The sequence below is a fragment of the Nomia melanderi genome, chromosome 4 (assembly GCF_051020985.1).
Source record: "Nomia melanderi isolate GNS246 chromosome 4, iyNomMela1, whole genome shotgun sequence".
NCBI classification, from domain to species: domain Eukaryota; kingdom Metazoa; phylum Arthropoda; class Insecta; order Hymenoptera; family Halictidae; genus Nomia; species Nomia melanderi.
The window spans coordinates 13,681,155-13,704,935 of NC_135002.1; the positions used below are offsets into that span (position 1 = coordinate 13,681,155).

Genomic DNA, 23,781 nt, shown 5'->3' on the forward strand with positions numbered 1-23,781 from the left:
AAATAACTACAACCAATCATTACGGAAGTCCAAATATAAACTGACAACGCAGGAAACACAAACGACCTTAACATGTCCATTCTAACCTCGGAAGCTAATTTTTTTACAACACTATATACGGTTCTAGCACACTGCAACATTTTCCTTAGACATTTTTCCTTATGTCCAAGAAAAACAGAAACAATCGGGAATTCCTGATAGCTCCCTCCATATACTCAACGTACTTAAGAGAAAAATAATTCTCTCAGGTAAAACCGTTTTCATTCGAGCCACGAATTCCCCATTACTCCAGGCCGAAAGCTTAATACTCAGAAAAACCAAAGAACTGAAAAAAAATGACACAAACTCTCTTCCCAAGATTCCATCAGTCTAATCGATCTCCTTAATACCATGCAGTCCATCAGCACCGTAGAACTGAGACAGCGACTCGATCGCGCCGCGGAGGATTCCTAGTCGCTCGCTACTGACCTTTCAGACATCGATCTCCTGACCGACGTCCCGGAAGTGCAGCTCGGCGTACTGCATTATCGTCGGCGCGGACGGCGATCGTCCGTCACCGAGATTCGACGAGGAGGACAGTCTTTTCGATTTATTGCGGGTCTTGGTGTCGGCGGGCGGATCCGCGTAATACGTGCCCTCCCCTTGGCAACGATTCGACTGCCGTTCCCAGATCTGTTGCCGGCCGGCCGGGTTCAGCCTGTGATACTCGGTCGGGCACTCCGCGATGTTGTCCTCGTAGTAATGGGGATAAGAGATTTTACATGTCTCGGGTATACCGAGCTCCTGCACTTGATGGAAGCTGGTCTCGCAGGCGGGCGTGTTGAATGCGTCCGACCGCCTTGCCTCCGATCGCCTTTGCTTCTGCTTGCGATCGCTCCTTTTGTGCTTCCGGTACTTCTGGCCTCGCTCGTTCGACCGATTCACGTGGCGGCGCGATTGCTGCTGTTGCTGCTGCCTCGCGTCCTGGTTCGCCGCGTAGGTTTGTTGGTCCTCGTCCGGATGCACCACGGACAAGTGATTGACGGTCTCGTGATGCGGCAGGGTGGACGGACGGTTGTTAGCGTGAACGAAGGAGTTTTGCAGGGGGCTAACTATCGAGGAATGGTAGAGGCTGCGCGTTAGTGGCAGTGTTAGTTGGCTCGAACTGTTGCTCGGTAACGGGTAGCTGTACTGCTGCATTTCCTGACGGTGTTGCTGCTGATAATGTTCTTTGTAGTTGTATAGGCTGTCGGTCTGCAACAGGCATGGGTTAGTCGTTGGAAGTTCAGCCTGGGGTCAGTGGGCCGCGCGTGGGTACACGTTAGTGCCGGTACAAATCGTGAACATGAAGGAGGTGAAATAGTATCCCGATCGTTACGCTTTGTCGCTTGACGTAAAGCTTGCTGAATTGGTTGCCGCGTTCGGTGAAATGTCTCGGAGTGAAATTTGTCTTGTACGCTTGCTATATTGTGTTTACGTCTCTCCGGGATTTAACTATTGCAAAAATATTATTGTTTCCGGAGTGATTCATTTATAGTTTTATATTTACGTTTTATAACGAATACAGTGAATCTGATTTTTACTGTATACTTTCTACGAATTTGCAGAATTTCTAATCAATTAACATAAATAAGTTAAAATTATTGTTATTCCAACATTGTTTAGCGCGAGACTCACTTTTTCTCTTTAGAGATGAAGAACAGAATGTAAAGGTGTGCGATACTTATTCACCTTCAACTTGCAAATTTGTCTGTGAAATCTACTAACAAAGAAATGTATGGAACGTAATGTAATGTTGCACCGTAGGGACGAATCTCTTTGATTTCGATGATTTTCAATAATTTAAAGTCATCATCGTTGCACACATTTCTTAGTTGAAAATAGTGCAGCACGGAAACATCTTTCGAAAACTTTCTTTACCAGAACGATTCGGATGTTCAATTAGTAGAATGAGATTGCTACGGTCTTCGATAAAAAGCATCGTGCGGTGTCTGTAAAGCCTCCGAAATAATATTTTACCTCCTTTTATGGATAAGGTTTAAAAGCTCACCCTTAAAGCGCGCGTGCGCGCGTGTTTGTGTGGTGGTAGCTGTGTGAGTGAGAACTTACTTGATGCGCGGCCGACAAACACAAGGACGGTCGCTACATAGGTGGCCAGATCCAGCTTAGCAGGGAAAATATGATTTCCGATTATAATTCGGCTTCCAGTAACTCTACCTCCTATTTGCTCGAAGCTGTTGTTTTATATCTATTGCGGACACGTAAATCGTACTCATGCAGTCGGTGCGATGCTAATTATTACGTTGGTGCTTAAAGGATAAGGATATACTTTGTATGCTCGATATTCGTTGCTGCTGCATTCTCTTTGCGTACATATGTGTCTTTTAATCTCGAATGCTTTGGCGTCTTCAAAGGAATCGCTTCTTATGTCATATCGCAGAAAATATAATTATACAATATTCATTGATGCGTCGCGGTCTAATTGGTTACTTCTGATGAATCACTTGCCTGCTTCAAGGATTATGTAAATTGGAATGCATATCCAGGAAATTATATAATTAACACGTTTTTATTTTTGCGAAGGATTATAGGTTCGATCTGACATTGTTTAAAAATATAGAAAAATTATAATAATTGACAACGGTCCGGGTTTGTAATCTATAATTGTGCCTATTAAATATATTTAAGAATTATTATGAAAGAATAATGTTATATCCGTCTAAACCTAACGGAATGATTCGTCAATGAGCACGTGTTTTAGAAGCATGAAAATAATGTATATAATAATGTTAACTCGTTTTCGAAAATTAATTTCACTAGTAACAGATATAGTTCAATAAGTTCTAGTATATTTGCAAAATGATTTCCTTATTCAGCATCGTAGCTCAATCGAAATACATATCGTTTACCTGGATTCAACAAACAGTACATGATTGTAGAAACATTATCTGGAAACATTATCTATAAGACGTCTGTTCCCAAGAACAGATTAAACCTATTCTAAATAGTCCCCCGTATATACAGTATGTCGCTATAAATGTACTATTACATCCCGCTGTATCCTTCTCAAAAATGTTAATCATTCACCCAACGACAATTTTATTGTTAGATTCCAGCATATCGTACGCAAAGACACCCGACTAAAATCCACAAAATTTGAACAACATATAAAAATTCCACAGTTTTGTATCATCGCATTCATTCGTGCGCGTCCCAATGAATGAAATGAATTACACCTCAAACCAAAAACATGAAAAACAATCAGTTAATCAAATACCATAGTTCCAATACTCCCCGAGTGACAACAACCATAAAAACAAAATCCCAATCCCATCTATCCCGGTGCGAAAAGAAAACAAAAAAGGTAAAAAAATTAACCAGAACAGGGAGAAGAGCACACGAGAACGATTCAACTACTCGATCTAACCCCGATCGATCCAGATTCGTGTCTGGCTGAGGCAAGAACGGTGCGACTTCTTTGGTGCGGCAGCAACGTTCTCGAGCATCGAATGCGGGCACGTACTACCAAAGAACATGAGTAGTCGACAAACCTTTGTCTTAGGCAACGAAGCGTTTTTTGGCGGGAAGACGGGAAGGGGGACGTTTTGATAAGTGTGTTTCGAGGGATCGGTTTTCCTGGATTTCCTCGGCGCTGGAACTGGCGGTGTGGTCGGCGGTGGCAGCGTTGGCAGCGCTGGGGCCGACGTAATGGCCGCTACCGGCGTAATGGCTGCCGCCGCCGCGTCCGACCGGCTGGACTGCACGGATTGATGGGTCGTCAATGACGGTGTGTCCGGCGTGACGATTGTCGTCAACGTGCTGGTGCTGCTGTTGTTCTTATGCGGACACTTGTATATCGGTATAGCGTAAAGTTGGTACTTCCTGTTGTGCGGGTGGTTCTCGTGTCGCCGGCAGAGCCTCAGCGAATAGAAGTGCGATCGTTTATGCTTACGGCGACGCGGCTTCAAGCTGTTGTACTTTGGCACAGGCGAGTTACCCCTGGGCATGTTGTAATCGCTATAGTGCGGACCTAGGTGGCTCCTGGTCGACTCGTACCCGGAACTACCGTCGCAGAGCGATGTCGTTCTGCTGAGCGGCCGCGAGCCGCAGCCAGCGCTCATGATCGCGTGATGCAACGTGCCATGCAAAGCCGAAACTCGGGCAAACATAGGGGATACCAACTAAAACAAAAGACAACCGACGGCTACTTATCTATCGACCCCGACTCTTCGCGCTCCAGTTCTTCGTTGCCACCGACGATCGACCTTTGCGTTCAGCTACGATTGAAGATCCTCGAGTTCGATCGTTGTTTTTTCTTATTAAATTTTTACGCGGAAAGGGGAGAATTTTAATACGGACGGAGGCTGGAAGCACACGGAGATTTTTAAGGGAACGTAATTTTGAATAAGCTATACTCGGATGGTGGCTTGAACATTGATTTGAAAACTGATTTTCTTGTAAGAAAAAAAAGGTACCTTTATTAAGTTTAAAAGGGGGTAATTGTTGTTGATATTTTGAAGTAAGTTTGGTGAGTTTCTTTTAATATTGGACATAAACTCGTGAGTTGTCGATCAATCCCTTGACTTATAACTTTTTTTTGAACAGTCTGGAATTGCTTTGTTATTAATTTTCTAGTAGGGAAGCGAATTATATGCTTATAGTAGTAAATTCATTAGAAAACTTTGCTTTATCATGATATTTGAATCGTACAATATTAAATTCATTGTAAAGTATTCTGCATTGTAAATAAATCACTTTAGCTTAGAATATTTCCAACTGCTTACGCCATTGTCGCGTCAATATCTACAATTATTAATCACCAAATTTATGCTTGCTTCATTAAAACACGAACCTTCTCGCGTTCTAATTGAAAAGCCAGAAATATTCAGAACAATCGGGACAATTCAACGGGCAACAGCAGGTCGCGCGAAGCACAAAGGATCAAATTCGATATTCTTGAAAACGGCGCGATATGATTAAATTCGACGAGAAACGCGGGAAGTCACGGGTTTACAAATCTTGTTCGTATTTACCAGAATCTCCGAATTCGTGCGAGTCATAACGAACGCGGATCCTGGAAAGCGGAGAAGACACGAGGCAGTAATTGAGATCACGGGGCGGTTCAAAAAAAAACAAAGGAAAATAAAAGGAAAATAAAATTCGCTCGCCAGGCATCAGCGGTTATTGTCGTTCGAACGTCGACTGTGTGTCGCGGGCTAACAAACAAACAAGCCGGGGCTGGCTCGAAATATACACCGGCAGCGGAGCCGAGGTCTGGTCATCGAGACGGCTATTGTCAAGTTTGCCTTCATTTCAATCTCAGCGCACAGAATTGCTAGCTAGACGGGTTCAAGGAAAATCCAAAGGCACTGGACGGATGAGAACGGCGGAAGGAAACGGGGCGAACGAAAAACGTAACGAAAAAATGGGACAGGAAGAAATGCGAAAAAAAAGGAGAGCTGGCAACGCTTCTAGCGAGAGCATTAATTCCGTTGATCCGACATAATCGCACCTACCTGGAGGGTCGTGGGTCATCGTACCGATAATTGTTGAGCGTGCCACTCGTCGAGGGCGTTCGGTGCCTCGTAAACAGTCCAAGTGATCGATATTTTCGTTTCAAGGTGACCACCTCGCGTCACGCAACACGCGCGTCCGTCCGGCGGGTTTATGACGGCGGGTCGTGATCAGCGAAATTAATTTGTTACGCCGCGGTGCTGCAATTCCGACACCGCGCCACTATGGATGCGACATCGATCAAACGGGTCGCGGTGATGACGATTTATATTACGTTCGACCGTTCCAAATGTTTCTCGATGGACACACTGGACACGACGCGACGGGTCGCGGTTTCCACGGGTTACGCCTGAACATCCATTCATTAACCTCACCCCGTGCGATCGTTCGTTGCTTCTGCTTCATTAAGGACTGTTTCCACGGTGCTGCCCCCTCCCCTCTCTGTTGCCATTTCAGTCTGCGGCACGTATTCCACGCGTGTTTGAAAAGTCACAGGGATTTCGACCGATTATCCGACCGATTTCTGCGGCCAAAAGGGCACCAATTTTTTTCGACTGTGTGTTTGATCAAGCGACGTCGGGCTTGTGAGCTTTTCTTCTTCGATCGTTGTGGAGATTAGTATGCCGTTCGTAACGTACAATAGAATATATTAGTCGCGATTTGTAGTATGTTTGTGACACGTTGAATGCCATAGGGGTCACCGGTGATCCTCAACCAAATCGACTTACTATAATTCACTCAATTAAACAATGATCATTTGAAAATATTATAAATAATGCTACCTAATGCGGTGACATTCAGCTAGATGAACGTGCAATAATAATAGTTCAAATTAATCAACTGATTTAACCGTTTGGATGCTAAACAACTTTTATGGATATTTACCAAAAATGTGAAAGTGACTGGGTGTGTATGCAAAAAAATTAATAAGAGTACTTATCTAATGAGATCACAAATATTGTGTTATTACAAAAAAATATCAAAAAATAACATTTATTCAAATAAAGTTACTTTGATTTATTTCTTGAAAAACATAGTAAGAAAATTATAATTGATACTGATAAACAGAAGCGCCTCCGTGCTCTACGCAATTTTGGCACAACACAAGAAGCGCTATAGCGCTCCTCAGCACTCAAACGGTTAATATTATATTTTTTTCTTTTTATGTATTTTGCTCCATTGAATTGTGCGACATTCAACGTGTTAACCCATTAAGTGCTGAATACTCCCAGCCAAAACGTTCCGTGAGGCATATTTTTTTCCTCGTCTGAAGATCGATGGATTATGTGTTTATGTATTAATTCATATGATTAAGTAAGTCGTAATTAAATTGTAATTGTAGCTCCTCAGTTTCACCAAGCTGAATAATGCTAAAATTAAAAAGATCGAAAACTGCATATATGCGCCCATAGTTCACAGCGATGACTTTCGTCGAACGTATATATGCATCTATTCCACTCAAAGGGTTAAAGATGATATACTCTTTTATTCGTAACGATATACGGTGATTATTGCTTTTTGTTGATATTGCAATTGATGGGGAAATGATTTTTCGATTCAAAGAGAACTAAATTTCGAAGTTAAGGATTGTTTAAAATTATAATATAGCGAATCTATATTCTGGATAGTAGCTTAATCCTTCGCCCTACGATTTATTTTTCAGTTACGATCGACACAACTACTTTGCCATTAATAATTTATTGAAAATAGAGACAAATTTTAGGTATATTCTATATCTATGTTTGCTCTAAAGTATAACAGTTGACAACAGAAGAGTATTATTCAATTTGTGTTCACAAAAATTGAGTAATATTTATGTTCATTAGGTTCCGTTTAAAATCTTCATCGCGAGTCTCACACGTTATTAAAAGGCAGGATTAATTAGAGGTGAGGATATTCTGTGGTATGTTCCTGGAAAGAAGGGACAATAGCTGACCATCCTATTCCCAGTATATACCCTAATGTTACTAATCTAATGGACAGCTATTGTGATAGTATCTTCATACTTTTGGGGTGAGACGGGAACTGTATTACTCCCAATAATATTTTTTTCATTTGCAGATGATAATGGATAATCATTAATTAAATAATGAAGTTCAATGACAGGTGATATAATTTAATGAAACTAGTTGGTTTGTTCTATTATTTCTTATCTCTAAAAATATTGTTGATGTATTGATATTAAAATTGTATAGGACCAATTGCATCGTTTCAAATTTATCAGAGGAGTGGCGTGTAAAATTGTATATGTTAATCGTTCATCAATTAGCATATTAGGCTCTTCAGATCGAACATATATTATAATGTACGCCGTGTTATCGCTTCAGTATCTAATAAAATATTAAAATTATAATAGCTAATATACACTCTTGCTTTGATCCTATTTCTATCAGAAAAGTAGTATACTATCACTATTTTATTCGTAACGATGTTACTATTAGTGATATATTGAATGGTGGTCCTTCGTTGTTAAGTAAGTGGACATAATGTTGTACAAGTAAAATTTGTAATTAGTAATAAATTTGTATTAATAATAATTTTGTAAAACTCAGGTCCGCAGGTTAATCGCTTGAACAGCTTCAGTAAAAAGAAAACTCGCGATTAGTGTCAATGTCATAGGACAAAGAAAACAATACTCGAACACAAAAGATTTACGACAAAGGTGCAGGGTACTGTGCGACAGATAGAGCGGAAGCGCGACTCGGTTTACGACCAAGTGTCAATTATCAGATTTGCAATTATTGAAATGGATGTCCATTCGCAGATCGAATGTAGTACATGGTGAAAGGGCTTTAAATGACGTCGCGTTGCATCTTTGATCAAGCACTGACTGTTTCGTGTAATCACAGGTGCCCCGGCAGGGTGGCGTGAAATGGAAATTGGCCAACATTTATCGATTTGCTGATAATTTAGCGTCTACAGGAAATTGATCTCCGTCTAGGTGTTGCTTTCAAAGCGCGAAGGCGCTAATGATATCAAATGACCATCGCTGACGGCCGTGAATAACGATCCCGTTGGACCTCAGTGTTTATAAATGTCCCATAATCGTTCCTATTATGCGAAAATGCGAACAAGACAATTTAAGCGCCGATCATGTAATCCACTTAATTATCAAAAATTGTTTGCAATTTACATTTCCTCTCTGGATTTCCGAACATAACGGCAGGCACTATAAATCTCAACTGAAAAGATAATTAATTAATCAAGCGATTGCTCGATTAAAAAACAGAAACAGATGTAATTCATAAACACGTTCAATAATTTTTGAACAATTTCTAAACACATTATATGTATGATTTTGTTGAAATTACAATATACACTTTTTTCCTTCAATCTTCGCTCATGAAAAAGTATAGTTCTAGTTACTTTCTTGTACACTCGTTTCCAAAATCTCGGTCTCATTTATTGGAAAGTTTGTTCGAGGGTGAGCGATTCCTCCCACGTAATTTCCCCTAGTTGGCAGTGCATTTTGTGTCACTGCATGAACTATAACAACGACGATACTTTAACAGGCTGAGAGGATGACAGAAGAAGTTCCCTTCCGTGTCTATTTCCGAAATTTGGACCACTCCAACGAGAAAGGATCAGCAGGAGGCAACTTTTATTCATTGTTATATTCCCTTTGATGTCGGAAACGAACGGCTGGCGCACGTTGCCAATTTTAAGTTAAGCGTTTCCTGGGCGAAATAGAGTTGCAACGGCAGCGAGAGCCGGGAAGATCCGTTGTAGACGGTTCGTCACGACGTTTTTTGGGAAACCTGTTTTGCAATTCAAAGAAAGCACGCAATGCTTTCGAGGTATCAGCTTTGAATAGTTGTTACGGAGTCGTCTCGCTCGGCGCTCGAAATATTCCAACCCGTTCCTCTGTGGAGCCGGAATTTTTTCTACCTCGGTAAACAAAGGAGAAAAGGAAAAAAATGCTGGTACTAAGGAAACGAAAACTAAATCATCCTTGTGTGGTTAGACCGTTTGCACGAAGGTGAAAAGTTTCTCTTTGCTTTACCCATGTGTGTTTTACTGTTAATGGATTTGTAACGCGAGGGAAGAATCGGCGACACGTATGTAATTCTGTAGACGGTTCTATCGATGTAGTACAAGATGTACGGTTACCCATATATTTTATTAAGTATTCTATTGTTAGAGTAATAAAGCATTTTACTATTGTTATAATGAAGTATTTTATTATTACCACAATGAAGTATTTTATTGTTAGTGTAATAAAGCAATTTATTATTATCACAATGAAGTATTTTATTACTAGTGTAATAAAGCAGTTTATTATTATAAAAATCTACTACATAGAAGTTATTTTTGTTAAACTTTCAATCGACTCGAAATTCGAAATCGTATCACTGTGACGTATGTAGCAGCAGAAAGCAAATTCAAATTAACGAAGAATGTGCTTTGTTTGGAAATCGAAATCACCATAAGTCGCACTTGTCGAATAAAGTTCAACAGGGGGATAATGTTAATTATACAACTTCGATACTGCATCAGAGTTTCTGCTGTGTTGTTGAAACTAAAGTGTAGTTCCAGTGAGAATAATTTTGCACCGAGTACAATACAAAACTTTAAATGTCGTCGAGCTCGAGCCCGGGTATTATTTCTACGGTGTTTTCTTTCCGGAATAATTATGACTTATTACCAATTAGTATGCGAACTTCGCCGATAATGCTCATTATAAAACATAATATAATTACGTTTTCTTAGTGAAACAGTTTTAAAAATGTTTTATTAAGTTTAATAACTCAAGATACGCAAAAAGACTGATACAAGATAATCAATAATAATCTCTGACACAATTACAGACCGTCATTAAAAAAAAAATAGTAAAGGACAAATGAAACTGAAAAAAATACCTTTCTCAAGTATAAATATCCCAAAAATTCCAAATGTATTTATGTATAAGGTCGGGGCCCTTCGTTTTTCTTTAATCAGTCATGATCTAAATATTACAATTGCGAGATCATTCAAGATGAATTACCACTGAACAAAAGGAAACTTCATTAATGCTGATTCTGGTGTAACGTTATGTTGACCAAAAGGTCTCGGCATATCCCAAATAAAGTTTCAAGAAAAACTTCATTTCTAATTAACTATCATTAAACCGTGTATTGCATACTTTATTTGGAAGCTTACTGTCTTTTATTTTACTCATTTGTAATCATTATTAGTATGTTACATAATATAAACGCCAAATTAAAAAGTAAAATGACAGGACTTTCTAGCTAACCTACTATTCCCAACTAACACCACGTTCAATCAACCTTTAATACTAAACCTACCAAATGAGTCAAAATGTCCAATTCCTGATTTCTATTTTTACAATTATTGAAAAGGTAATCAACGCTTCTCTGGGAAGTTACTAAGGAAATTGATTCAGTAACGCGCAAATTGAATTACAAATAATTCGAAATAGTAACATATTCTAGACCGATAACTCGCGTTTTCATGCCCCAACGTTGTTGCCTGGTCACGAGTTAACTAGTGCCAGTATTTACTTGCATCAGTTATTTCAAGTTTTGAAATGCAGGGCAATATAAAATATTACAAAAGCAAAATATTGAAAGCTATATAAAAGATATGTTCAAAGTTTCATTTCAATTCATTATGTAGAAATAAAGTATATCGAAATTTATTTAGATTGTTCCACTTCATATTTAGTTCGGAATAATAACCAGTGACACGGGATAATTTCTGCGTAAAATTTTCGGTTAACAATGTGTTAATAGACGCATTCTCAGAGTTTCTACAGGAAAACTAATTAAAGTCAATTCTACTGCTTGGTAGTTTTAGTATTAAATATGGACGCGTGGTCTCACAGATCTCTACATAAAAACATCGTAAATTTTGAAAGCAGTAAAATATTTGTTATACAGTGAATAACACTGCTATGTAGAGATATTTAAATAAGTAAAAACAAATAAATACAATAAATTTCCTTATTCATTGCTATAGAAGAAAATATTTAACATGAATCGGTAATTTTCAGACGTTCGTAGTTAAAGATTAATTGTTATGAAAACATTTAACTAACAAAACAGTTCGGGTCAGAAGGAATTTGTACGAATATCCCCAATCCAGCACTACACACGTTAATTCTAGAATGCTGTCGATGCACCGACTCAGGCGAAGTCAAAGACTGCGGTTTGCCAGGAGAAGGAGAATTCTATCAGCTTCACGCGGGACCAAGTGAATGTTCAACAACGTCACTGCATAGTTTACGATTCTGTCGTGCGCGAAGAGAGGTTAGGTTAAACTCTCCCCCTTATTTAACCAAGTGTCCGACCCCCTCTCCTAGCCCCTGTTCGCCTATAATGACCATATTGGAAGCAGGAACGGTTCGTATCCGAAGTAATTGAGTATGGACAGAAGCTGAAAGCGAAGAGGCAAGAAAGGGGATATTAGTCGGGGCCCTTTGTAAGCTATCTTCGGGTTTCGGGAGCATTTACCAGACGTGCCCTCGTTCACTGTGGATCCATATTTTATCGCGTAGCGCTGCTCGACCCGCGACCCCGTCATAATGGATTAATATGTAGATTATCGATCGACAGTTACATTCCGAGTTCAAATATTTATTTATTGATAGACGATTGTCAGGCGTGAAACACAATTACCTGGAATTACCGGTTTCTGCGGCCGCGACTGCTACTGGTCATTACTACTTTATGTTGTTTACTGGACACGTGTATTATAGTTATAAAGGAGAACGTATGTTTACGTTGATAACTTGTTGCTGTGCAGTGAGATAACGGTGTCTGAGTAATCTGTATTTGTGAGGTGTTTATACGTTATACATAAATATGATGGACTATTAAGTTTATGGTTTCGGTTCTGCTGAAGGTCTTCTGTTGGAAAATAAACGATTTTGCGTGTGAATTTAATGGTTGTAATTGTGATTTTCAGATTGTTGAAAGTAGGAAGAACAGGAATGTGTATTTTTAATTAATTTTATCAAGTCGTGTAGGATTGCAAAGAATATTGGAACATAATTCAAAATGGTACCTATGAATATATGTATGTGCTCAGAATTCGAATTGGGTATTAAGAGAATGATTTATATTCTTTTTCACTGAAGCATTTTTATCATATTTTTTCTGCTTCGTATTTAATATAAAGGGAGAGTAGAAATGTATCATACGTTCCTGAAAGGTATATATATATATATATAAGTATAAAGATTTGTATGCCACTTCATTAGAAGGAATTGCACTCCCCTTTTTCCTGCAGCATGTAACGATCATTCTTCGTATACGTGTGCCCGCATACACACGTATGCGTAATAGAAAAATATTCCTGCAGAGAAAAATGCTGCATTGCTGTTCTATTTTCCACAATGTACCATCGATACCACTTTTAACTCTTTTTATCAATGGAATTATGTTCTTACTTTTTCCAATACAGAGTCCCTTTGTCGTTTTACAGTTTTAACCATTAAGTTCTTATATACTTGTAAGAGAAAATTTACAAATTAAACAATAACTAATGCTACAAAATTTTTAAATTAATTTTGAAATCAAGTTGACCAGGGCATTACATTAAAAATTGTTAATTATATATTAAGTATAAGCGAGGAAGTTCTGTAACATATTCTGAAAAGTTGGGGCATCAAAATGATAAAACGGACCTCTTTACAGGACATCCTTTTTGCCTTTTATCTTTCACATAATCTTAAGTTCATTTCACGTAGAAACCCGAAAAAATGAGATTATCTTGAAATTTTATAAAACGAGCACTATTTAACTAATCGATTTCGAAATTTGCATAATAAATTCATATTCTCCTACAAAATGCGCTCTATATAAGAGTCTAACGGTGTAAAAAATCTACTATTACAGTGTCTGCTGAAATTCTTAACTATAGTTTTTAAACAAATTTTTAAATTAAATCATCCACACGAAAAAGGAATGACTTCTCCAACTTTTACCAATTTCAATGAATCACTACAAAACTATGTATACATTTACCCTAGACATCAAATTTTTACCAGCTTATAAAGAAGAGTACCTATTTCTTTCGAAATAGAAATATTTTTACACGAACATTATAAAAATACTTGAAGCGTGTTACAGTAATTGTTTGATAATTATATACTTGATATTCGTGAAGATACGAGGTGGCAATTTCTCCTTAAAAGCAAATATATTTTATACAGACTCTATCATCCCATGAGTAATGTTTCATATCGTCCCTCTTTTAATAGATTCTTTAATGTCATTTTCGAAATGGTATGAAAAAATATGTTACAAACGAGAAAAAATCATAGACAAAAGTTAACGCTATTATTAATTAATTACACTAGTATTAATTTTTTACACCAGAAGTTACAGAAAAAAAGCGACGTAACTTGTGCGACTTAACGTTATAAAAATACTCGAACCGTGTTACACTGGCTGGCTGGTAGTTGCACCCTCGATATTCGTGAAGATACGAGGTGGTAATCTTTCCGCCTCGAAAGGAAGATTTAATAGATGATCATTAGTCATCCGCATAATGGAGAAAAAGCCAATGCAGAAATGAGCAGGGGTTGAATATTAACGGTGAACCTATTCCTAATTACGTTCTCTGGGGCTTAAAGCCTCTCACCACAAATGCAATACACACTGCATAGTTCCTTCTACCAGCCGCGCCGCCCGGTTCTCTGTGTTTCTCGCGTTCCCCGCGTTCCTCTTCGAGGGAAGCAAGGCAGCCTCAGACTGCCGGTACTCCGGCACTCCGGCACTCCAACCTCTTATAATGCGATTATTTCACGGTGACTTTCTGTGCCACGTTTCGCGGTTGAGAGCCTCGAGTATTCGTGTGCTCCTGATATTTTCGACCCCCTTTTATCAAATTACCTTCATTCCTCCCTTGAGTTAGCCTCTCCTCGGCTCCATGGGCCGATTCGCGTAAGCAAAAACGTTTGACCTATTACATTACTTCATCAGAAAAAAGAAGGAAGGGAAAAAAAGGACGGTTTTTTACGCCTTCCTCGTAAAAAAAATCTGGCTGTCTTATAGACTTTTCCAGGCTCCGAACATTTCTCCATCGCTTCGCTCCTCTATTACGCTCTCCATCGGCGTGGCGTACATATTTACGATGCAAACCGTATTTTCGCGTAAAGTAGGTCAAATTAATTTTGTAGAAATTCTGACATGCGAGTAATTATTTTCGCTTATAAGTTTTAGGCGTTGCAGTGAGAAAGTGCTGTATTTAATGAGATAGATTATTTAGCACAGTAGTTTTATTTACTTAGTTCTTTAAATTTTTTGGTAACCAAGGGAGACGAGCGAAAATTCTGGTTCAATCAGCAAAAGGAATAATTGTGTAAGTGTGACTTTTCATTGATTTTACAGGAATACGAAGAACAATTTGATTTATAAAATTAACGCTTCTCAAATTTGTTCATTGTTCCTTTAAAATTTCAAAAGGTTTCGCAGAATAGATTTAAGTACAAAAAGCTGTGACAGAAGTTCCGCTATCAGGTATTCAATAGCGGGGAAAAAAAAGTTACGTTTTTATTCACGGGAGTTGTTTTTATTTTATGAGAGTAGATCCACGCGGGCTTTTCACCGAGGCAGCTTTCTTTCGCAGCTTTGTTATTGTCGCGCTCGATTTCATTCTTTCGTTCTCCCTATTTTATTTCGCAGTCGAAGTTGCGTTAATTAAGGGAAACGCGGCCCCACCTTCCGTCTAATTGTAATTTAAGGAGATGGCAATGCGTGCCTTGAAGGAGGCACTCAATTTAAATAAACGTCGCGCAACGATACACTTTCAATCAAACAGTGTAACACATTTACAGCTACGCGATTTTTGTTTCTTTCCCGTAAACATTGTCTTCCTCCTTCGCAGTAAAATAAATGTTACTAATAAGAATTATAAATTGTTCAGTATTAAACTTTATTTTATAACGTTCTCTACTTAATTGTATAAGTAACAACTTTTAATAAGCGACGCTATTCCTCTCTTTATAATCGGTTAGATCGCATTAATTTAAAAATAATACCAATAAACATTTGAGAGTTTCGAAGGAAATTTATATAATAAATATTAAAAAGTGAGTTGCTGTAAAATTTCTCTTAAATTTGTGAGTTTCATTCAATGCATTTTTAAAATATAGAAATAACGGGTATAGCTATTTCAGTTAAAATCGATTGAACACCCTGCACGATTACATAGAAATGAAATTTTAAAACTGCATAAAGAACCGCGTCGCCCATGTATGACTCTATTTACTCCACTACGCTTTTGTTCCATTTTATTTCGACCTGAAATTGGCCAGTTAGAAAACCTGTAAGCTGGGATTAGAAGGTTTTCTTTCTACCTCCGACAAAATTGTTTGGATATTACGAACGATATTGACTTTATTGACCAACTGTGGTCAGACCAGCTGTGTAAAAGATTAACAGAGTGGTTCGGTCGATGGTGTGCAATTTATTAAAAAATTTCTTTTGTAAATAGAGGTGAAACGATGTTGTACATTCGAATCGTATGATTGATAAAACTCGTTAAGACACGATTTATTACGAAATGTTTTCACTAGTTTCAAGAAATTCAGTTTTACAATTCTATTCAACCCTTTGCCTTACAATAACGTCTAAGACTCGCAGTGAAGATTTTAAATAGAATTTAATAAACATAATTATTACCAAGTTCCTGTGAATTCAAATGAAATATTATTTTCCTTTTATCAATTATTATACTTTAGAGCAAACGTGAATATGGGATGTGTTTAGAATTTTTTTCTTTTTTCAATAAATTATGAATGACAAAATAGTTGTTATAATATTCATTAAGAAAAACTATTTTCCATCGTAATTTTATGTTTGCAATTATATTCTTAAAAATTTGAATTTCCATAAAGATCGTCAATAATAACGTTTACCAACCTTTTCCGTTCTTAAACCCTGCTGTAATCTTAAATCACCTTTTATCTCGAAAAATGTGATCACAGGTTTTTCAGAATCCTCCCTTAATTTCCGAACTGTATTCTCCAACAAAGAATCGCTCGTAAGTCAGCGAATATCGGATCGCCACGAAGTCTGCAAACTATCCTAGCGCGTTCCTTCAGTTTCAACGTGACTGGACGGGACAAATATACATCGTATCGGCAAATGGAATATATGAATGATGAAGCAGAAGCACATGGACAATCACGGTCGTAGCGAAACGAAACGGACCCGTGTTTGCTTTGTTTCATTTTCGAGCGACGCAGCAGTGGTGCAGCCGCGCTTGATTTTATTGGCCGAAAAAATACGGGATCCCGATTCACGAGCCGGCGTTCCATCGTCGAACGCCTATCAGATGCAAAGTTACTCGCAAATGTACCCGCCCACTTACTTATATAGTTTTCCGATTAGAATGATAGAACTTTATCTTTCCCACTTTTCGTTTAATTCGTTTAATTTATTATTAATTTATTATTAAATAATAAAACAATAAATACTTGATTATCTTTTATATTCCCTAGTTTAGATTAATTCAATCAAGTGTTTCTTATTTTATTATTAAGTGTATACGATGACATTATAGGTGAAATACAATATCATTCAAATGATCAGTATGACTGTGTTTGGCGAAGACAATACGAAAAACTGAATGACTATGGTGCATAAATCGACTGGCTAGAAATATTTTGTGATTTGACAAAATTAGACTTTCGTACGGAGTTGTGTTAAGTTTATTGGTAAGTTTCCTGTTTCATCGAAGAAATTACAACCTGTTGACGTTCTCAGAGAAAACATACAATCTGATTTATGTGCCAGAGTTATCAAACACTGACTTTGTTGTATTTATTCCACTAAACGTACTCGCGACTATCATTTAAATTATATCATATTTCACGTACAACATCACCATATACATTTAATAATAAACCAAAGATGGGTTGCGATTTGTAAGTCACCGCGTTAAAAAATATACAGTCCACCAAAAGAACATTTCTTAATTTGATAGTGTATCACATATAAATGAGCGGATACTTTTGCAACTGAGTTGTTTACGAGTCAAAGTGATTGACTCCATTTTCTCAATAGCTCCAAAGTTAAGTGTTAAAACACTTAATTGATCATTTTCGTACATAATCTCATCAAAATGTCTTCTTTCTATTCGATAGAGACAGTCACTTTAACGAATGAACGGTTCAAACCGCAGTTCGCAGTTACTGACGACGATAAGCGGCGTGAGTGAACGCGTTAAGAGACACAAAAGAAAAGTCATGCTTTTACGAGCAACAACGGTAACAACAATAAATTATAGCGATGTGGAACAGTTTGGTATCGATTCTTACTGACCTTGTTAGGCGGCGCTTGGATCCCGTGGAAAGGTAGATTCTCGTAAAACGTCTTCGCCCCGGACTCGGGAAGACCCTCCGACACGCTGTTCACGTGATTGTTATTCGCAGCTTGATTGGGATCTGTAAGTGCAAATGAAACATGACTTTGTATAATTGAACGCTGGGGACATGGAGAGTGCCGAGATTCAGTTGAGTGAAACCTACGAGACAGTACACGTTCGGAAAGTTTCTATGGAGGACTGTTCCAAGTAGAGAGTTTGCCGAGTGCGAGAGAGAGAGAGAGAGGGAGGGAGGAAGGAGAGGGGGAGGGGGGGGGGAGAGGGAGAGAGAGAGAGAGAGAGAGAGAACGAAACAAAGGATACAATTTATCCGACGACGCGGGGGGTGTAATTGTAAACGCTATCACAAGTGAAGAACTAGATCATATATCTATTCTTGTAACTGCACGACTACACGAGGTATCTAAATGTATGATCTTGATGCCTTTATCTGGCTGTGTAGGTCTTTTATAGACGGAGAGTGGAGACGAAGTGTCCAATTTCTCTCTCACAAATTAATTTACATTTCGAGGAATTGCCGAACCTTAAAATTCGTATATTTTGTGAGTCAATTATTGAACATACACTTTATACTATTTCGAGCAACGTTAATTGAAAATGTAAACTAATCTTTCTTTAAATCTGGGGAGAATTAAAGGTAAATAATTTTTGTAAATATATTTCATGTAATATAAAGTGTAGATGTGGGTACCATTATTAATAATGTGGAAAAAGTAGTTTTAATTGATCTGATCATTAGTTCATATAATCTTCTCATTTTTCGTGATTTTGTAATTTGCAATTTATAGTATTAACATCCATCTTTGATTTATTTTAGTGATTTCGTTAACGTGATGAAGTACGTTTAATATCTGCATTCATAAAAATAACGTAGATTTTTCATTTCCACGGTGCATAACGAGAAACTCTGTAATTAAAAGTGTCCTCGTATCGTATGTATAAACACACCGTGCGTATTATTTGCATAGGAATGTTTCTACGTTCAGGATTTATAACAAAGCTTCACTGACACTAAATAAATTCATTTCCACTCTATAATTAAGAGTAAAATACTTCGCATATAAAATCTGTAGAATTATTCTACATATTGTTATTAAACTACCTTCCTCCGAGTGTGAGTGTTCTTAATGAAAAAAAATTTACCATCGTTATTTCTAATTTTTAGCCCTCAATTCATAGATCGTTTAAAAGAAATAATTACAGACTGCGTATCTTGATGCACTTATAAAAAATTCGATAGTGTAAAATTGCACAAAATGCACACAGTACCAGAAAATATATGAAACGTATAAAGTGCAGAGTTTTTTTATAACATTCATTAAGAAGAACCTTTTTATATAATAATTCTATTGTTATAATTATATTGCGAAAATTTCGAATATGCATAATGATCCGCAGTCCGATTATAAATTTTCTAGATAGTAAGAGTATTAGTCATTGCAGTATTTCAATAGCAATCCTGTACGTGCAAACATTTCGAGCTGTGATACAGTGTCCGATTCACGAAGCGGCTAAATATCATCGCATCAGAGTTGGAGCAGTTCGTTTCTAATGGCTGACGGAAGTTCACGCACGATCCGTGCACACGTTACACACTAGATATTACGTACCTGCGCCCGGCTTTTTTCGCTTACGGGAGACGTTGCCCCGATTCAATTCGCACGACGATTCCGCATGCAATATCCTCTGCCGTGGCGCTATTCTTTTGTAAGTCACAGCTAAGACAAAAACAAAAACACAAACACACAAAAAAGAAGCAATTACACGGAACACATAAAGCATTTTTCTCCGTGCTGCTGCCTGCTACGTGCGACACATTGACAATAATTTATTGCATTCACCTACATAACGATTCCTGCATACAATTCTTCGGGAACATTTCAAATCTAGTTTAAACTTTTATTGGTTTCTTGTGAACATTTTGAAAACTAAAAGAAAACACTGGTTTTCACCGAGGAAAAAGTCGTTCAAAATAATAACCTTGACAACATATTTCAGAATCATCAAAATCGACCTATATTATTATATAGTTATATTTATTCATTAACTTTATATACGTATAACTTGTGAACTAATTCCTAAACCTGAAACTTAAAATTTAGACATCATAAAATTTCTTCATCAATCACTATCAATAAATGTAAAAATAGTTTTAAAAAAAATGGTGCCCTGAAGTAAAGTTCAGGCAAAATCGGTTCTATGGACACTTCGATATCCGATATAAATCGTACCTTTGTGATTACGTTACCGGATTTGTTGCTCCCATGACGAATGAACTTTATAAACAAAAAGGAAAAAGAAACACGCAAGTAACTGCCGATGAAGCATTAACGCGCTGTAAAATGTATCAGGATAAAGCAAGTCCCGTGCAAACAAGTTTTTATTGAAAACCTGTTGAATTTTATGTCGTATCATTTTTTTTCCTCTGATTCGCGAGCGTTACTTTGATACCCAATTTCATCGACTTCGCGATGATTGAAGTTAATAGGTTCCGCGTGAGCCTCCGAGCGATGGACGCCGAGTCGAAGCTATCGAACGTGTCGTAACTAATTCGAATGAGAACGAATTAAATGGGAAAAGTGTGTACGCGGTTATTTATGCGGAGTATTCTATGATCGGGAAATCTGCGATCAACGTAAAACCTATCGCGTGCGATTGCCTTATATTTCACAAGACCCACCCCCCCGCGCGGATTCGTTCTCGTAATTAAATATTCCGCGTTGCAAGCTTCGGAACGACGCTATTGTACACTAACCGCTATAATCGCGAAATTAATGGCAATTCGTTACAAAGGATCAACCGAGGCCGCTTTTATCGTTCGCGAATTGATACACGAAATTGCGCAATTTTTCGTACGAACGAGCATCGAATCCCTTTAATACACTCAGCATTATCAAATATTCGGCATACTTCAATGAGTATCGGCAGCACTGCGGCTGAACATAATGCAATTGCAATGTGTAAATTGTGCGACAAATTGCAATTTGTTGTGACTCCTTCCGTTACACTGGATGCATTAATGTGCTTTGCTTTTGATAAGAAGAAGTTACAAATGCATTAACTTCGAGATTGGTATTATCGTAATAAATACCGTTGCCATATTATTCTGAAATATAAAGTATAGTAAACCTGAAATCATCGAAATGGGAATTGAGAATATTGCGATCTATTATATTCTATTGCATGATTGGTTTATTAACCATATTGTTGCACGTGAATGTTCCAGTATCAAAATAGTGTAAACCCAACTGTATCACTTTCAATTTAACCTTTCCTAAACAGTTTGTGCTGCAGAAAGTTACGAACGGTATCATACATCAAAAGTGTCCTCTAACCTCGTAATGGTGATACCTTGTTTAAAAGTATGGATCAACGTTGTGTCCCTAAAAGGACGCGATGGCAATTGACTCGTCAAACACAGTACCTACAGCTACCGCAAAAGCGAAACAAATTAAAAGTAACACTAGATTTAAATAAAAAAATCAGTTCGTTACACAAAAACTGCTATTTTTTCATATAATTCATAGCTAGGAGGTTAAACCATAACAAAAAGAAAGTACTATATCAATGCATTTAATTCGTCACGCGGGACTGCCACAGTCTGCAGCTCGGAGTTAGGGTCGAACAAATTAACGGATTAGCCGCGTGGCGCGTCGTACCCTGGGTAAAAGGTCGACATGGTTCAAGTGTCCACGTCTCAGGCATGCACAAATTAAAGCGATACTCGTCCCTGTATCCTCAGCAGACTTACCTGTCTTTTCCCTAGAAATACCGGGCAAAGTAGCCTGTTCTTTAAGTTGCACTCCAAACATGGCCTTAATCTTATTAGCCCTGGCAAGCATACCCTCATCGTTCAGGGAGGTCACAGTCAGGCTCCTCTGCGCGGTCTCCCTCCGCCGGCGGAACACTTTGGCCGGCACTTTGGTGATTGTCGCTTCCATCAGGAATCGATCGGTCACAGGCACGTCGGCCTGTCTGCCGATCAATTCGTTTCGCAGGGACTCGCTATTGCGAACGCTAAGACCCGACCGCAGGCTATGGGTCCGATTGATGTGCACCAGCACACCGGGTTTCAGCGGCCATCTTGGCGCTGGTGTCGGGTGCACCGGAACCTGGGCCGAGTGCGAGGACACCGTTGGACTCGGTGGCCCGCCGTCTGGACTGTGCAACGATCACGTTTCACACCAGATTCAGGTCTACTGATGTGTGTCCACGATTCGTGGTTACAGGACATTATCGTCGAAAGTGTATAACACTAGATTTATAGAATGAGTCAACTTAACGCATATTTAATTTTATAAACATTGTTTGGTAAATGTTTGTCTATTTTGTCTGCTAGTTGACTATACAGAAATTTTATTAGCTAAAATAACATGGTTCACGGAGAATTTTAAGATTATTCTACCAAACTTTTTATCAATCCCTTTGTTTCAGAGTTATCAAGGTCACTTTCAGTTTTCTATAGGTAAATCTACAATTTTTTACACTGATCTTTTTGGGGAATACTGAGACGAATTCGAAGCAAATTATAACAAATATTTTTTTCTAAACCTAAAAAGACTGACGAAAACTTTTAATTGGAAGAATTTTACGAGATTCTTAAAGATTCTTAAAAGGGAACAGCATGCAACACTGTTGTACATTTTTTAGTCCTGTTGGTAGATTAGTATTAGTCCGTTATTGACTTGATCCCTAGTGTACTGTTTGTAAACATTTCGTTCTGTACCTTGAGTCACATTAAATGATATTGAACGTGGATTATTAATAGTGTTTCGTGACCTGTGTGTACTGAAAGTAACCTTGATAACTCTGAAAAAAGGGGTTGACAAAAAATTTGGTAAAGTTATCTTAAAACTCACCTTGAACCACATGTTATTTTAGCCAACGATATTTCCGATTGAACCGCTAGCAGCAGAATAATCAAAGCTAATCACGCTTCGTGATCGACCTTGTATATTAGTTATCCACTTTTAAACTCCTAAGATCGAAATAAACGAATATCAATTTTTTAAGAACGATAAAATAAACTGTACAGTAAACATCCGTAAATCTAGTGTTGATCGCAGGAAAGTTTGCGAGGTTATGTTTGGAGGGATCTGAAGTCGATTGCTGTCTCATTTTTACTTGGATCGTTTAAAAAGGATTTTTATTGTTAAAACTTTCAGTTATCAATGCAAATTTACTGTCTCCTTACTTGAGATTTAACTTTGCATGTAATGCCTTCAATTGCTTTAGCAATCCAAAGTTTGAACAATGAAAACTCTTACAGTATATAAAATGAAAATGTGACTTGCACTGATTGACTACTGAGCCTTCCATTTGTTCGAATTTATAGAATATGTATATTTCTATAGAATGTTTCACTAAATTTCTTCCGTTGAAAAATAATGTTTAATAATGCTTAATGTAATATTGGCACTTTAGAAAATAATTTTCTGTTACTTTCAAGCGTGGACACACTGTGCGGTGAGTCAACGAAAGAACCGACTTGGAATAGTTAATTGTGACTGTCTGATAGCTGTCTCTGATTAATGAACTAATCAACCACTTACATTGTTGAAGATAGTTATTATAGTTGACAGCTGAGCAATATTTTAATCAACTGAAAGACGATGATTAATGATAGCATATAACAGGTCGCCTACAATGTTTTTTTCTTTGAATAATTAATAAATAATCTTCTACTTGTGACGTTGAAACGTTATCCTGTTGTGTAATAGAAAAATCTTAATGTTTCTTTATAAAATGTGAAATCACGGAAAAATTGAATGTTTCTACGTGGCAATATTCGCAAAACTTGATGCTTTTAAATTTGTCAGAATGTTCTTATTATCTGTTTCATTTATTTATTACTACCCTCTTTTCAAAGGGTATTTACACAATCTAACAAATTTCTGAGTACTTCGATGTGTATGTTACGAATGCGAAGAAAGTAAAAGGAAAAGCGAAGGTTTT

General features: G+C 37.8%; 1 protein-coding gene across 3 annotated transcripts in view; it reads right to left on the bottom strand.

Annotated features, from left to right (window-relative positions):
• The window catches only part of nrm (neuromusculin), a 414,776-nt gene that overhangs the window by 6,799 nt on the left and 384,196 nt on the right, over positions 1–23,781 (bottom strand). For 2 of the 3 annotated variants that reach the window (XM_076366474.1, XM_076366475.1), the window contains exons 17-18: positions 17,766–17,887; positions 469–1,233 (exon numbers count right to left, since the gene is read on the bottom strand). In XM_076366474.1, the coding sequence (XP_076222589.1) occupies positions 472–1,233; positions 17,766–17,887 (884 nt within the window). In that variant the 3' untranslated portion in view covers positions 469–471. Of the gene's footprint in view, positions 1–468; positions 1,234–3,530; positions 4,161–17,765; positions 17,888–19,436; positions 19,545–21,577; positions 21,988–23,781 lie in introns of all 3 variants that reach the window. The other variant, XM_031972985.2, reaches the window with a different exon arrangement.